This window comes from Nerophis ophidion, linkage group LG05, assembly GCF_033978795.1.
Source record: "Nerophis ophidion isolate RoL-2023_Sa linkage group LG05, RoL_Noph_v1.0, whole genome shotgun sequence".
Lineage (NCBI taxonomy): Eukaryota > Metazoa > Chordata > Actinopteri > Syngnathiformes > Syngnathidae > Nerophis > Nerophis ophidion.
In genome coordinates this window covers 11,494,897-11,510,363 of record NC_084615.1, presented here as the reverse complement: position 1 = coordinate 11,510,363, position 15,467 = coordinate 11,494,897, and the positions used below count along the sequence as shown (strand labels likewise).

Genomic DNA, 15,467 nt, shown 5'->3' with positions numbered 1-15,467 from the left:
TGTCTGATCTTGAATGGGATTGTGCTGAAAATTTTAATTTTCCTGACGGAATAAATAAAGTACTATCTAATCTAATCTAATCCAAAAAACAAAAACAAAAAACACTGAATTTATCGGAAACATTTTCCATTTCTCTAATAAACACAATAATTTATTTTATTTTCTATTTTAAACATTTTCCTAGATGGTATTCATAATTTGAAATCATTCACGGAAAGGGAGAGAAGCGTGTTGTAATTGGCACCGTGGCGATGCAATAGTATCTCCTAACCGACAGGTGGCGACATCCAGCTTCTGCGTGTGTTTGCTGGCCATTCGTGTGTAAGAAAAGAAGAAGTGTTTCATCAAGGAGTGACAAAGTGTGCTCGGCGAGGTGAGTGAGAGCTAGTGTGGCAAACTTGCTTTCTACTACTTAGGCCGAGATAAACATACATGCTGACTTCATCTTAAACTACACCAGGTGGTCGACAAGGCATCGTATTGTTCACCTCTCGCCTTCTTAGATTCGTACGTCGAGGGAAAAAAAAGGAGCTGCGAAGTCGGGGAGCGCGGTAATCGCCATTTTGTGCTTTCAACAACTGAAGGTAGGTGATATAACATAATACTGTGCTTGTCATCTAAATACCGCACACGACGACGGTTGATTTATTCATTCAATGTTCTTTTTCAGGGGGACTTTTTTTCTGTACCATGGCGGAAGCAGACCGGCCAGGAAAGCTGTTTATCGGCGGGCTGAACATCGAGACCACGGAGAAGGCCCTCGAGCAGTACTTCGGCAAATATGGCAGGATTTCTGAACGTAAGTTTAAAAAGCCTACTTTTTTTCCACTATATGAACCCATATTACTTACAAAGAAATGCTAGGTCGATTACACTTGCATAAATTTACATTTGCCCTGGAATAAGACGGTGACTGAAATAGTTCATGGATTTGGAAGAGACAGCCATTTTGTTATGTGCCGTGCCGTTTTTACAGTGTGAGGAAATAAACTAGATATATCAATAGAAATGTATTTTCCACATTAACCAGAGTGTTGTGTTTATTATACAGTGTTGGCGTTAGCACATTTTTGTGTCTTTTTACGCATTTCAATCAATCAAATCACGAGTGTTTCAAAAGGCTGCACAAGCCACAAAGGGAAAAACTCAACCCAATCGGATAACAATGGGAAACCTTGGAGGGGACCACAGTTGTGGGACCCCCATCCCCCGGAAGAAATCTTTAACGTCAGTATTTATGGAACATGTCCACAAAAAAATCTAGCTGTCAACACTGAATATTGCATTGTTGCATTTTTTTTCACAGTTTATGAACTTACATTCATATTTTGTTGAAGTATTATTCAATAAATAAATTTATAAAGGATGTTTGAATTGTTGCTATTTTTAGCATATCTTTTTTAAAATCTCACGTACCCCTTGGCATACCTTCAAGTACCCCCAGGGGTACGCGTACCCCCATTTGAGAACCACTGATCTAGTTCAACATTAGGGGAAAAAAATGGAAAAAACACCAAATACGCAATATTTTCACCCAATAACTTTTTTAGGTGGAATATTTGAGATTAAATAATAATCGGAGCCTTAATTTTGGATTTTGATTCATTATTATTTTTTGAGCAATGACACTTAAAAACAAATCACACTAAAATAATCGGGGATCCAAAAGTGTCCTACTCATTAAAGTGTTAAAAAATAAATTATACATTTTTTTTATTGTTTACTTTCAGCACAATAATCTCGATCAACTTCAGATTCATCTGTCAATTTTGAATTGTATTGTTGTTTTTTGTTTGATTTCAGGCCCTTCTTTAAAAAAAACAGTTCAGTTTTTTTATATGGCAAAACACAAAATATGCAACATTTTCCCCCAAAAATATCTCAAAGTGGACAATTTAATGTGCACATTTTTGTGTCTTTTTACGCATTTCAATCAATCAAATCACGAGTGTTTCAAAAGGCTGCACAAGACACAAAGGAAAAACTCAACCCAATCGGATAACAATGGGGAAACCTTGGAGGGGACCACAGTTGTGGGACCCCCATCCCCCGGGCGACCGGTGCAATGGACGTCGGGTGGATCTAGCATAATATACTGAGAGTCTAGTCCGGGGGTTACCAACCTTTTTGAAACAAAGAGCTACTTCTTGGGTACTGATTAATGCGAAGGGCTACCAGTTTGATACACACTTAAATAAATTGCCAGAAATAGCCAATTTTCTCAATTTACCTTTAATAAATAAATCTATTCATATAAAAAAAAGGGTATTTCTGTCTGTCATTCCGTCGTACATTTTTCCTCCTTTTACGGGAGGTTTTTTGTAGAGAATAAGTGAAATGAAGTGAATTATATTTGTATAGCGCTTTACATAGTGACACCCAATATCTAAGTTACATTTAAACCAGTGTGGGTGGCACTGGGAGCATGTGGGTAAAGTGTCTTGCCCAAGGACACAACGGCAGTGATTAGGATGGCACAAGCGGGAATCGAACCTGCAACCCTCAAGTTGATGGCACGGCCACTCTACCAACCGAGCTATGTGATGAAGAAAAAAAAACACTTAATTGAACGGTTTAAAATAGGAGAAAACACACAAAAAGAAGAAAATTAAATTTCGACTCTTCAAAATCCCACGGAAAAAAGAAGAGGAAAAACTAGCCAATTTGAATTTTTGGGGGGAAAAAATAAATACATTTATGGAGCATCATTAGTAATTTTTCCTGATTAAGATTAATTTTAGAATTTTAATGACATGTTTCAAATAGGTTAAATTCCAATCTACACTTTGTTAGAATATATAACAAATTGGACCAAGCTATTTTTCTAACAAAGACAAATCATTATTTCTTCTAGATTTTCCAGAACAAAAAATTTAAAAGAAACTCAAAACACATTTGAAATAAGATTTAAATTTGATTCCACAGATTCTCTAGATTTGCCAGAATAATCTTTTTGAATTTTAATCATAAATTTGAAGAAATATTTCACAAATATTCTTTGTCGAAAAAACAGAAGCTAAAATGAAGAATTAAATAAAAATGTTTTCATTATTCTTTACAATAAAAAAAAAAATTACTTTAACATTGATTTAAATTGTCAGGAAAGAAGAGGAAGGAATTTCAAAAGTAAAAAGGTATATGTGTTTTAAAAATCCTAAAATTTATAAGAACTAGGTAAAAAAAATAAATGAATTTATTTAAACAAGTGAAGACCAAGTCTTTAAAATATTTTCTTGGATTTTCAAAATCTATTAGTCTTTTCTCTCTTAGAATTAAAAATGTCGAGCAAAACTAGACCAGCTTGCTAGTAAATAGAGGCAGCTCACTGGTAAGTGCTGCTATTTGAGCTATTTTTAGAACAGGCCAGCGGGCGACCTGGTGCCCACGGGCACTGCGTTGGTGACCCCTGAACTAGATACATCAATAGAGATTTATTTTCCACATTAACCAGAGTATTTAGCACACTTTTTGTGTCTGTTTACGCATTTCAATCAATGTTTACTTATACAGCTCTAAATCACGAGTGTTTCAAAAGGCTACACAAGCCACAAAGGAAAAACTCAACCCAATCGGATAACAATGGGAAACTTTGGAGGGGACCACAGTTGTGGGACCCCCAACCCCCTTGGCAACCGGGATAATGGACGTCGAGTGGATCTCGCATAATATTCTGAGAGTCTAGTCCATAGTGGATGTAACATAATAGTGAGAGTCCAGTCCATAGTGGGGCCAGCAGGAGACCATCCCGAGCGGAGACGGGTCAGCGGCGCAGAGACGTTCCCAACAGATGAGTGGTCTACCCTGGTTTATTTAATTTTTTTAATGAATTAAAGTTTACGACAACATTTTTCCAAAACACAATATAGAATGTGAGATATAACAGGATAATGCATACATTTAACATTTGTTTTCAAGACACCTACAAAAAAGTGGGACCCCAAAAATTTCCTATGGTACGCGATTTTTATGACTAGATGGGGTCCTTGGGTTATGAACACCGAGTATATAGTTGTCTTTTGTCAAAACGCCCATTTTGAGTATGCAAAAAATGTTGCTGTTGGTGGTTTGAAGAGAGAAAAATGTTTCCTCAATCAGTGCTTTGAGGTTCATGTAACTAATGTCGACAATGATGATTGGCAACAACACGTTATTGCTTTGTGAAACTTGATTATGCAACATGTGATTTCTTTTATTTCCTTTTTACAGTCATTTTGATGAAAGATCATGAAACTAACAAGTCGAGGTGCTTTGCATTTGTGACGTACGAGAACCCAGCCGATGCAAAGGACGCGGCACGGGAGATGAATGGAAAGGTGCATCATTTTTACCGTACACAGGCCATCTATAAGAAAAAGTCAATTTAGATTTTTAGTATGGTGTGGTCATTTTGCTTCTGCCATCTCCCTCCATAGTCTCTTGATGGAAAGTCTATTAAAGTGGAGCAAGCAACCAAGCCTCAGTTTCAGTCCGGGGGTAGACGAGGGCCACCCATGCGCAGTCGTGGTCCACCTAGGGGCATGCGCGGGTCCAGGGGGGGTATGAGAGGCCCACCATCTAGAGGTAAAAAAATCACATTAAAGAATGATTAATTTCCCTTGGTCTTACCCTTGATGTGTACGTAAATTTTCTGTGCTTGCAGACTACTATGACGACGGCGGAGAACCCTATTTTAAAGGGATGAAGCGAGGACCTCCTATGCGCAATGGAGGTCCCCCAGCCAAAATGAGCAGACGTACGTCCCTTACCCACCCACTATTACCTTTTTGAAATGATTTTTTTTAGACATTTTAATTTCTGGTGATATTTCAGCCTCCATGTCAAGGGACAGGGACCCCTATGGCCCACCTCCTCGCAGAGACTCCATGATGTCAAGAAGGGATGACTATCCTTCACCCAGAGATGACCACTACAGCTCAAAAGACGGGTAGGGCCATCAAATATTTTACTACAGTAATATTTGCTTGTATGATACAAATTACTATCCTGAATTATGAAATTTTTGTACAGCTACTCGAGTCGAGAGTATAGCTCAAGAGATTCACGGGACTATGGACCTCCTCCCAGAGATTATTCATACCGTGACTACCCCAGTTCCAGGGATGACTATGGCTCAATGTCTAGAGGCTACAGGTAGGAGTTTGAGTGCATATAAAAGCTTGGTACAAAAGCCACGTTTTTACCACCAAGTAACAAATGTGCCTTTTGTAGTGACCGAGACGGCTATAGTGGAGGCAGAGATTCTAGAAGCTACATGGACCGCCCAAGTGGTGGTGGAGGCGGCGGCTCATACCGAGATTCTTTTGATGGTTACGGTAAGATATTTCCACACAGGTAAAATGCCCCCAAAAAAGTTTGAAGAGGAGCTGCAAAATAACAAACCTTCACTCCAAACAAAGAACAACCAAAGGGAAAACTACCTTTCAGTCAACTTGTCAAAGTGTTATGCTCAGTTTTCAGAACTAGTTGAAGAATTGGTATCCCAAATGCTATTACCACTATTTGCCTCAAAATAAGTAAATGTGCCGCAACAATTTTGCAGATTAGTTAATATGGCCAGTGTTGACTACCATAAGGAACCATCAAAAGTCCTTGGAAGCGTCCACAGAACAGAATAAGCTCCCCCTCAAGGAGTTTTCTTCACAAATAACCACCAAACTTGGATCACTTAAAGGAAAAGTGGCCTCAGAAATCAATGACAGGATGAAGCAGATAACATTGCTCAAGTCCATGTATCTGGATGTTTAGCAGCCTTAAGTGTTTGCAACAAATTGTTGAATTTCAGAGCATCATCACCAGCAAAAGATGGGACATGTACACATGGCCATCTGTTGAATTGCTTGGCACACAATTCAATGTATTGACAAAAGAATGAGCACCAAAAGCTGCAAGAACAAAAGCAATTTGTCAAATTGAACCTTTCCAATTACCTGACCCGTTGACCCTGCAGGTAACTCTCGCAGCGGCCCACCTTCACGGGGCCCGCCACCGTCCTTTGGGGGCGGCGGAAGCGGTCGTTACGATGACTATGGCAGCAGTTCCCGAGATGGCTATGGCGGCCGTGACAGTTACAACAGCAGTCGGAGTGACCCGTATCCACCTCCCAGAGGCGAGCGAATGGGTAGGCAAGAGAGGGGCCCCGGTCCCCCGGTTGAGAGAGGATACCCTCCTCGCGATTCGTACAGCTCAAGCCGCGGAGGACCGCGTGGCAGCCGTGGAGGCCACCGAGCTGACAGAGGCATGGCTCGCAGCAGATACTAAAATGGACATGGAAGTCTACATGTTAAGTCTTCGTGCACCCTTCAACGTGTTGTGGGAGCAGTTTATCAAACAAGCCAACATGTCTACATCTGTGAAATATGAAGCTTAGGTTTAAATTGTGTCTTGACTTTTTTATTTTTTATCTGTATTTAGCTTATTCATACAACAGTAGTTATCCAGTGCTTTTGTACATTCAGTTATTTTTAGAACCTGCAATGCCCTATAAGTCTGGCTTTTCCTACTCCAATAAAGCTATTAGTTGTACCCTGACCACTGAGCATCAATAGTGCAAGAAGACAAGACCTCATGATTGTTGCCAACTGAAATATCTCGTTGAACAAGTTTTCTGTCACGTTAAGTTGCTGCGTCTCTGCTCTGGAGCCTGAGTTAAAAGTCAAATGTGCATCCCACTCGTCACTTCTGTGTTAGGCGAATGTCACTGTCAAAATGTTCCAATGTAGTTCACCCGGAAATGGACCCATCTTCCTAGAGCAATTTGATGGCACGCAACGACAATACCAAAGGCCAAATGCAAGCTTCTATCCTACAAGAACCCATAGTCCACAGCTGGTAAGCAAAGCAAACCTCTTTGTTTCTCGTCTGTAAACTGACTTTGTCCTGTATTGCAATCGTCACTCAGTTCAAGACAACTTTTTTCTCAAAGGACTTAAAGAAGGATGTCCCCTCTAACATTCCTTTTCAGTCTAGCTAGGTCTCAAAACTGCAAAAAAAAGAACCTCCAAGGCAAGACCTTTTACTCCTTGCAAATAATGAAAATGGTAACAATTTTGCCGGCTGAGCCCAGAAGAAGAGATCCTAAGTATGCAGCTTTTGATATCCGTGCTTCTTGTTATACATCATAGTCAAAACTACTATTAAGGCCTTTTTGTCAATGTAAAATTAAAAGGAAAAACAAACATCCATTCTCAGTCTGAAAACATTTTCCTCAAGCATGCCAGCGCAAACAAAGGAGACCTCTGGAAGCTGCCGCCATAGCAAGCACCCAACTGGAAACAATCAGTCGAGCAAAATGGACCAAGGACTAGGAAAATTGTCTTTAAATGTTTCATGAATACAAAGCAAACGGTGTGGTGGTAAACATGTGTTCTCATTACAGGATGAACACTCTTCAAGGGAATCTTTCTTTCAAGATTGTACTCGGGGTTTTCAGACATGTGGACCAATCAGGATCACATCCCAGCTTGTGCAGGTATTTGGAATGACAATATTTCAATCATGTATGAATGACTGGAGAAATGACATTTCAATATTAATGTAAAAAAGTATTGCTATGGAATCTGTCTGCACTGACTGGTAACCAGTTGTTCTGAATGCCTGTTGTCCTTAAGGGTCTGCCACAGGCGAGAGACAGCTGGTTGAAAGACTTCTGGCAAAGGGGAGGAGAACAGGTGGATTTCCCTCAGTGGTTTTCAATAAATACCAAAAAACGGGTTTGCAAAGTTTCTTGTCCTCAAAGACTTGGAAGAACTGCTTGCATATTTTCCTAAACTTTCTTTTGATGTGCAGTCAAACATTAGCACCGTGTATATTTTCCAAACTTTGGTGAAAGATGTGTAATACAAAGGCGTAAGTAAGGATTCCAAAGATGGAACAAGCTCATTGTTGGGATAAAATTGTAAGTCGCTTACTTTTCAGTACAAACCTAGTACCATTCTGTCTTGGTCGTACATGTTAGGGTACCGTTAAGATAAACCAATAAAATGTTGAGCACTCTCTGATTAAAGAAAATATGATTTTTACCTCAAAACAATTCTGCATCCAAAGGTTGCAGGGAATTTGGTATGTTTCTTATTGTATCTTAGAAACCCTGTTTCCATATGAGTAGGGCAATTGTGTTAGATGTAAATATAAACGGAATAAATGATTTGCAAATACCTTTCAACCCATATTCAGTTGAATGCACTACAAAGACAAGACATTTAATGTTCAAACACATAAACTTTATTTTTGTGCAAATTAACTTCATGGCTTCAACATGTGCCAAAGTAGTTGGGAAAGGGCATGTTCACCACTGTGTTACATCACCTTTTCTTTTAACAACACTCAAACGGTTGGGAACCTAGGAAACTAATTGTTGAAGCTTTGAAAGTGGAATTCTGTCACATTCTTGTTTTATGTAGAGCTTCAGTCTTTCAACAGTCCGGGATCTCCGCTGTCGTAGTTTACACTTCATAATGCGCCACATATTTTCGATGGCAGACAGGTCTGGATTGCAGGCGGGCCAGGAAAGTACCCATACTTTTTTTTTTTTTTTTTACAAAGCCACGCTATTGTAAATAAATAAAATGATAAATGGGTTGTACTTGTATAGCGCTTTTCTACCTTCAAGGTACTCAAAGCGACGATTGTAACACTTCTCTTGCTGAAATAAGCAGGGGCGTCTGATAACGTTGCTTGGATGACAACATATTTTGCTCCAAAACCTGAATGGAACTTTCAGCGTTAATGGTGCCTTCACGGATGTGTAAATTACCCATGCCTTGGCCACCAATGCACCCCCATACCATCACAAATGCTGGCTTTTGGACTTTGCGCCTATAACAATCCAAATGGTTATTTTCCTCTTTGATTTGGAGGACACTACGTCCTCTTTCCAAATATAATTTGAAATGTTGACTCGTCAGACCACAGAACACCTCTCCAATTGGCATCAGTTCATCTTAGGCGAACTCGGGCCAAACCGGCGGTGTTTCAGGATATTGTTGATAAATGGGTTTGGCTTTGCATAGTAGAGTTTTAACTTGCACTTACAGATGTAGCGACCACCTGTAGTTACTGACACTGGTTTTATGAAGTGTTCCTGAGACCTTGTGGCGATATCCTTTACACACTGTCGGTTTTTGATGCAGTGCCGCCTGAGGGATCAAAAGTCCGTAATATCGCTTACGTGCAGTGATTTCTCCAGATTCTCTGATCGTGTTGATGATTTTACGGATTGAAGATGGTAAAATCCCTAAATACCTTGCAATAGCTTGTTGAGAAATGTTCTAAAACTGTTCGACAATTTGCTTACAAAATGGTGACCTTCACCCCATCCTTGTTTGTGAATCACTAAGCATTTCATGGAAGCTGCTTTTATACCCAATCATGGCACCCACCTGTTCCCAATCAGCCTGCACACTTGTGGGATGTTTGATATGTGTTTGATTAGCATTGCTCAATTTTATCAGTATTTATTGCCACCTTTCCCAACTTCTTTGTCACATGTTGGCTTCAAAAGTTAATGATTATTAGCAATTTGAACATCAAGTATGTTGTCTTTGTAGCCTATTCAACTGAATATGGGTTGAAAATGATTTGCAAATCATTGTATTCTGTTTATATTTACATCTAACACAATTTCCCAACTCATAGGGAAAAAGGATTTGTACACCTGTCAAAATGGCTGAATGGCGGTCACTCGAACGAGTATGACGATCATCCCGGTAGAGGTGTATCCCTCTATGGAGGATGCCTGTGCATGACTTGGTTTAACGTGGGGAGACTTGTGCAAAGACAGTCACCACATGATCCTTTACAGAATGGGATCAGGGTCCAGTGGCTTGAAGTCCAAGACGACTGGGGACCCTTTTCTGCTGCAGCCTTCTTCCGGCATCTTAGCTGTTGTGGTAGTTCTTAAAATTTACCGTATCCCTGGCTATGGGGCAGTCAGGTACTAGGCCTTTGCCAAGGGCAACCTGGGGTATCAGTAGTAAAGGGGTTAACCTTCTAGTGCCCCAAGACCCCATAGAGGAGCCTCCACTGCCGGATGCACTTTAACCTCATGTCCAGGACACTAATAATATATATAAGACACGGTTGGTGCCTACTATTAGGTTTAATTTTTTTGGTAAGATGTATTTTACCTACCCAACCAGCTTGTAATGAACACAGGAGTAACTCGCCCAATTTGGAGAAAGGGTATAGTGCAGGTGTAACATTTGTTATTCTGAAAAGAAGACCTAACAATAGTGATATGCACCACTTAACAACATCCTGTGGCCAGCTTGGACAATTGTGTTAGAATGAGTTTCTCTCTGGGTGCATATACATGTCAGCATTATGCCTGCTCTGCATATAGTCTCCAGGGGGACATTGTCCCTTTGTGCTAAAACCAGGGGTGCTCAAACTACCTTGAAGGGCCAAAGGGAAAATGTGCTAATGCAACTAGAAGTCAATTGTGTGAGTCTGAAAGCGGTCCTCACATCATGCACCACAGATTCACACTCAACCCAGTGATTCTCAAACTAGAATGGATAAACCAAAGAATTAAATAGAAGTTTTGTCTATTTTTACAACATGGTGCTACTGTTCAAATTATGTAATGTTACAATATATTTGGTCAATATAACCTCTGCCTTGTTTTTAATTGGAACTTAATGTTGGTAACTATGGTGGTCCTTTTAATAGCAGTGTTTTCTGAGGTGGTACTTGGGCACAAATGTTTGAGAACACTTTACTAAACTGTACATGGTTGCTTATAGTGACAAGTATCTCGGTGAGTGCAAATTGTGTTTAGAGTTGTTCCTTGCACCACGGGTGTCAAACTAAGGGCTCGTGAAAACCTGAAAAGAACAGGCATCAAAGTACTTCATCTTTCTATCTTTTTTGTACATGTTTTAAAACATGAATATTATCTAATGCAACAAATATACTTTCCAAACTTAGATTTTGGTTAAAACAAAAATATTTGAAAATGTGCATTTCTGGTCTCGTCATCCTCGACCCGACAGTATGGAGACACGGTGGTGCGGCTGGATCAAAAGAGATGCTGTGCGGAACTAAAAGATGCTTTATCACGAGTGAGTGTCCTTATACAGGACTGCAGTTCCTGGAGGAGGTCAAATAAAAAAAAAAAACAAGGCAAACCATCAGTTTTATAGTCCTACCTCCTGTCGGTGTGTGTGTGTGCTGGGTCAGGCGAGCGCATCCTGACCATAAAGGAGATGTTGGTGACTGAAAAGAAGTCTGTGGTCCCCTCCGAGGTTGCTCATAGTGCCCATTGGGTTGAGTTTTTACTTGTCCTGTTGTGGCTTGTGTGGCCCTCTGAGACATTTGTGATTAAGGGCTATATAAACATTTCACTTGTCCTGTTGTGGCTTGTGTGGCCCTCTGAGACATTTGTGATTAAGGGCTATATAAACATTTCACTTGTCCTGTTGTGGCTTGTGTGGCCCTCTGAGACATTTGTGATTAAGGGCTATATAAACATACTTGCCAACCCTCCGAATTTTCTCGGGAGAGTCCTGAATTTCAGTGCCCTTCCCGAAAAACTCCCGGGGCAACCATTCTAACGAATTTCTCCCGATTTTCACCCTGACAAAGATATTGGGGGCGTGCCTTTAGCGTCCTCTCTCACCTGAGACCTTCACTCTTTAACGACCACATGCTGTCCTCGGTTACGTCCGCTTTTCCTCGATATAAACAGCGTGCCGGTCCAGTCACGTAACCTCTATGGCTTTTGGAACTCAGGTTGTTGAGTGTGCACTATCTGGATTTCATAAGAGATTCGATTAGGATTCTGTTTGATAAGAGGATTCGCAAATGGCGGCGACATATATATACATTATATCCATCCATCCATATTATACCGCTTGTCCTGTTTGGGGTCGTGGGGGTTGGCTGGAGCCTATCTCAGCTGCATTTGGGCGGAAGGCGCTGTACACCCTGGACAAGTCGCCACCTCATCGCAGGGCCAACACAGATAGACAACATTCACACACTAGGGAACATTTAGTGTTGCCAATCAACCTATCCCCAGGTGCATGTCTTTGGAGGTGGGAGGGGCCTATCCTCAGGTGCATGTCTTTGGAGGTGGGAGGGGCCTATCCCTAGGTGCATGTCTCTGGAGTTTGGAGGGGCCTATCCCCAGGTGCATGTCTTTGGAGGTGGGAGGGGCCTATCCCCAGGTGCATGTCTTTGGAGGTGGGAGGAAGCCGGAGTAGAACCCATGCAGTCACGGTGAGAACATGCAAACTTCACACAGAAAGATCGGGAGCCCGGAATCGAACCCAGGACTACTCAGGACCTTTGTATTGTGAGGCAGATGCACTAACCCCTGTTCCACCATGCTGCCCATATATATATATATATGTATATATTCTCCCCAGCGGGCCTTTTGAACATCTCCCCAATTCTGAGGTCTCAAGGTTGGCAAGTATGTATATAAATAACATTCACCTTATGCAAAACATAGGATGAGTTAATTAATTTGCAAATTTCACACTGTAAAAATGACATCAGGAAAAAAATGCACTTTGAAAACACTTATTTTCCGCAAAATCTATTTTATTTTAGTGTGTTTATGCCAGGGGTGTCCAAAGTGCGGCCCTGGGGCCATTTGCGGCCTGCAGGTCATTTTCTAACGGCCCAATTTAAAAATACGATTGAAAAAAATAAAAATTAAAACATAAAAAGTGTCATGAAGGAGCAAACAGGTGGAATGTAACAATAACATGTTGTAATATTTACTGGAATAACACAAAGCTGCCATGCAGGCTGTTTTTCTTTAAAAAATAATAATGAATCAAAATCTATCCCATTATGAATTATTGACCTATTAAAGCAGGGGTGCCCACACTTTTTCTGCAGGCGAGCTACTTTTCAATTGACCAACTCGAGGGGATCTACCTCATTTATATATATCATTTATATTTATTTATTTATGAAAGAGACATTTTTGTAAACAAGTTAAATATGTTTAATGATAATACAAGCATGTGTAACACATATAGATGTCTTTCTTTCCAAAGACAAGAATATAAGTTGGTGTATTACCTGATTCTGATGACTTGCATTGATTGGAATCAGACAGTAATGATGATAAAGCCCACATTTTCAAATGGAGGAGAAAAAAAGTTGTCCTTTCTGTACAATACCAGAGTCTCGGAAAGCTGGCGTGCACAAGTGATGTGAACGCCAGCTTTCTGAGGGATCGCTTGTGCACGCCAGTTTTCCGAGACTCTGTATTTAGTTAGCGCAGGCAGCATGAAGCAGGGCTTTTATTGTGAAGATAGGAAATGTGCAGTCGGCCTTTAGAGTTTTGACGGAAGGGACGGCACGAGAGTCTGTTGAAATAAAAAGTGTTTCTCGCCTTCCTCTCGGTCATATTTTAATAATAATGATCTTGCAGCAGCCAGCCTCATCTCACAAGACCCTCCGGTACCGTGAATGTCATTTAAGTGACGTCTTGGTGAAGATTGATGATCACTAATTTTTAGGTCTATTTTTTTTAAAAGCCTGGCTGGAGATCGACTGACACACCCCCCGCGGTCGACTGGTAGCTCGCGATCGACGTAATGGGCACCCCTGTATTAAAGGCTAAAAAAAAAATAACATTAAATATTCCACTTTGAGATATTTTTGGGGGTAAATGTTGCATGTTTTGTGTTTCCCATATATAAACAACAAGGCAACTTATAATTGACGGATAGATCTGAAGGTGATCTCAATGAGTAGGATCCTTTTTGATCACAATCATTTTAATGTGATTTGTTTTTAGTGTTATTGCTCGAAAATAAAAATAAATAAAATCAATTGTGTTATGAGTAATTGACCTTTTTAAAGCTCCGATTCTTATATAATCTCAAATATTCCACTTAAGAATTTTATTGGGTAAAAATATTGCATATTTTGTGTTTTTTCCATAAAAAAGAGGGTTTTCTTTGACAAAAAGAGCATACAACTTAAATCTTTTCAAATGATATATTGACAGAATGATTTAATGGTGGCAGAGGGGTTAGTGCGTCTGCCTCACAATACGAAGGTCCTGCAGTCCTGGGTTCAAATCCAGGCTCGGGATCTTTCTGTGTGGAGTTTGCATGTTCTCCCCGTGAATGCGTGGGTTCCCTCCGGGTACTCCGGCTTCCTCCCACCTCCAAAGACATGCACCTGGGAATAGGTTGATTGGCAACACTAAATTGGCCCTAGTGTGTGAATGTGAGTGTGAATGTTGTCTGTCTATCTGTGTTGGCCCTGCGATGAGGTGGCGACTTGTCAAGGGTGTACCCCGCCTTCCGCCCGATTGTAGCTGAGATAGGCGCCAGCGCCCCCCGTGACCCCAAAAGGGAATAAGCGGTAGAAAATGGATGGATGGATGGATGGATTTAATGTTGATCTAGACCAGGGGTCACCAACCTTTTTCAAAGCAAGAGCTACTTCTTGGTTACTGATTCATGCGAAGGGCTACCAGTTTGATACACACTTAAATAAATTGCCAGAAATAGCCAATTTGTTCAATTTACCTTTAATAAATAAATCTATATATATTTAAAAAATGGGTATTTCTGTCTGTCATTCCGTCGTACATTTTTTTTTCGTTTTACGGAAGGTTTTTTGTAGAGAATAAATGATGAAAAAAACACCTAATTGAACGGTTTAAAAGAGGAGAAAACACACTATTTTTGAAACATAGTTTATCTTCAATTTCGACTCTTTAAAATTAAAAATTCAACCGAAAACTATAAAGAGAAAAACTGGCTAATTCAAATCTTTTTGAAAAAAAAAAAAAAAAAAAAAAATATGGAACATCAATATTTTTTCCTGATTAAGATTAATCTTAGAATTTTGATGTCATGTTTTAAATAGGTTAAAATCCAATATGCACTTTGTTAGAATATATAACAAATTGGACCAAGCTATATTTCTAACAAAGACAAATCATTATTTCTTCTAGATTTTCCAGAACAAATTTTTTTTAAAGAAATTCAAAGGACTTTAAAATAAGATTTAAATTTGATTTTACAGATTTTCTAGATTTGCCAGAATAATTTTTTTGAATTTTAATCATAATACGTTTGAAGAAATATTTCACAAATATTCTTTGTGGAAAAAAAACAGAAGCTAAAATGAAGAATTAAATTAAAATGTATTTATTATTCTTTACAATTAAAACAAATAAATTACTGGAACATTGATTTAAATTGTCAGGAAAGAAGAGGAAGGAATTTGAAAGGTGAAAAGGTATATGTGTTTAAAAATCCTAAAATCATTTTTAAGGTTGTATTTTTTCTCTAAAATTGTCTTTCTGAAAGTTATAAGAAGCAAAGTAAAGAAATAAATGAATTTATTTAAACAAGTGAAGCCCAAGTCTTTAAAACATTTCCTTGGATTTTCAAATTCTATTTGAGTTTTGTCTCTCTTAGAATTAAAAATGTCAAGCAAAACGAGACCAGCTTGCTAGTAAATAAATACAATTTAGAAAATAGAGA

At 39.5% G+C, this 15,467-nt stretch overlaps 1 protein-coding gene across 3 annotated transcripts; it reads left to right on the top strand.

Moving 5' to 3' along the window:
* Positions 1 to 249: 249 nt before the first annotated feature.
* Positions 250 to 7,709, top strand: rbmx (RNA binding motif protein X-linked). Of its 3 annotated transcripts, none has more exons than XM_061900013.1 (10): positions 250 to 373; positions 461 to 584; positions 671 to 799; positions 4,207 to 4,313; positions 4,413 to 4,560; positions 4,640 to 4,732; positions 4,810 to 4,924; positions 5,008 to 5,130; positions 5,209 to 5,312; positions 5,948 to 6,528. In XM_061900013.1, the coding sequence occupies exons 3-10, from the start codon at positions 691 to 693 to the stop codon at positions 6,256 to 6,258; spliced, it is 1,110 nt and encodes a 369-aa protein (XP_061755997.1). In that variant the 5' UTR covers positions 250 to 373; positions 461 to 584; positions 671 to 690; the 3' UTR covers positions 6,259 to 6,528. The 3 variants fall into 3 exon arrangements, 2 of the variants coding, with proteins under 2 accessions (XP_061755997.1, XP_061755998.1); XM_061900014.1 differs by having other exon boundaries at positions 310 to 373; positions 504 to 584; XR_009806739.1 differs by lacking the exon at positions 5,948 to 6,528 and adding exons at positions 7,376 to 7,468; positions 7,608 to 7,709 and having other exon boundaries at positions 332 to 584.
* Positions 7,710 to 15,467: the final 7,758 nt, after the last annotated feature.

Coding starts and splice junctions, on each gene's coding strand:
- rbmx (XM_061900013.1), top strand. CDS start 691: ATGGCGGAAGCAGACCGGCCAGGAAAGCTGTTTATCGGCGGGCTGAAC. Junction 4,733..4,809: donor CCCAGCCAAAATGAGCAGAC/GTACGTCCCTTA, acceptor GTGATATTTCAG/CCTCCATGTCAAGGGACAGG. Junction 5,131..5,208: donor TCAATGTCTAGAGGCTACAG/GTAGGAGTTTGA, acceptor TGCCTTTTGTAG/TGACCGAGACGGCTATAGTG.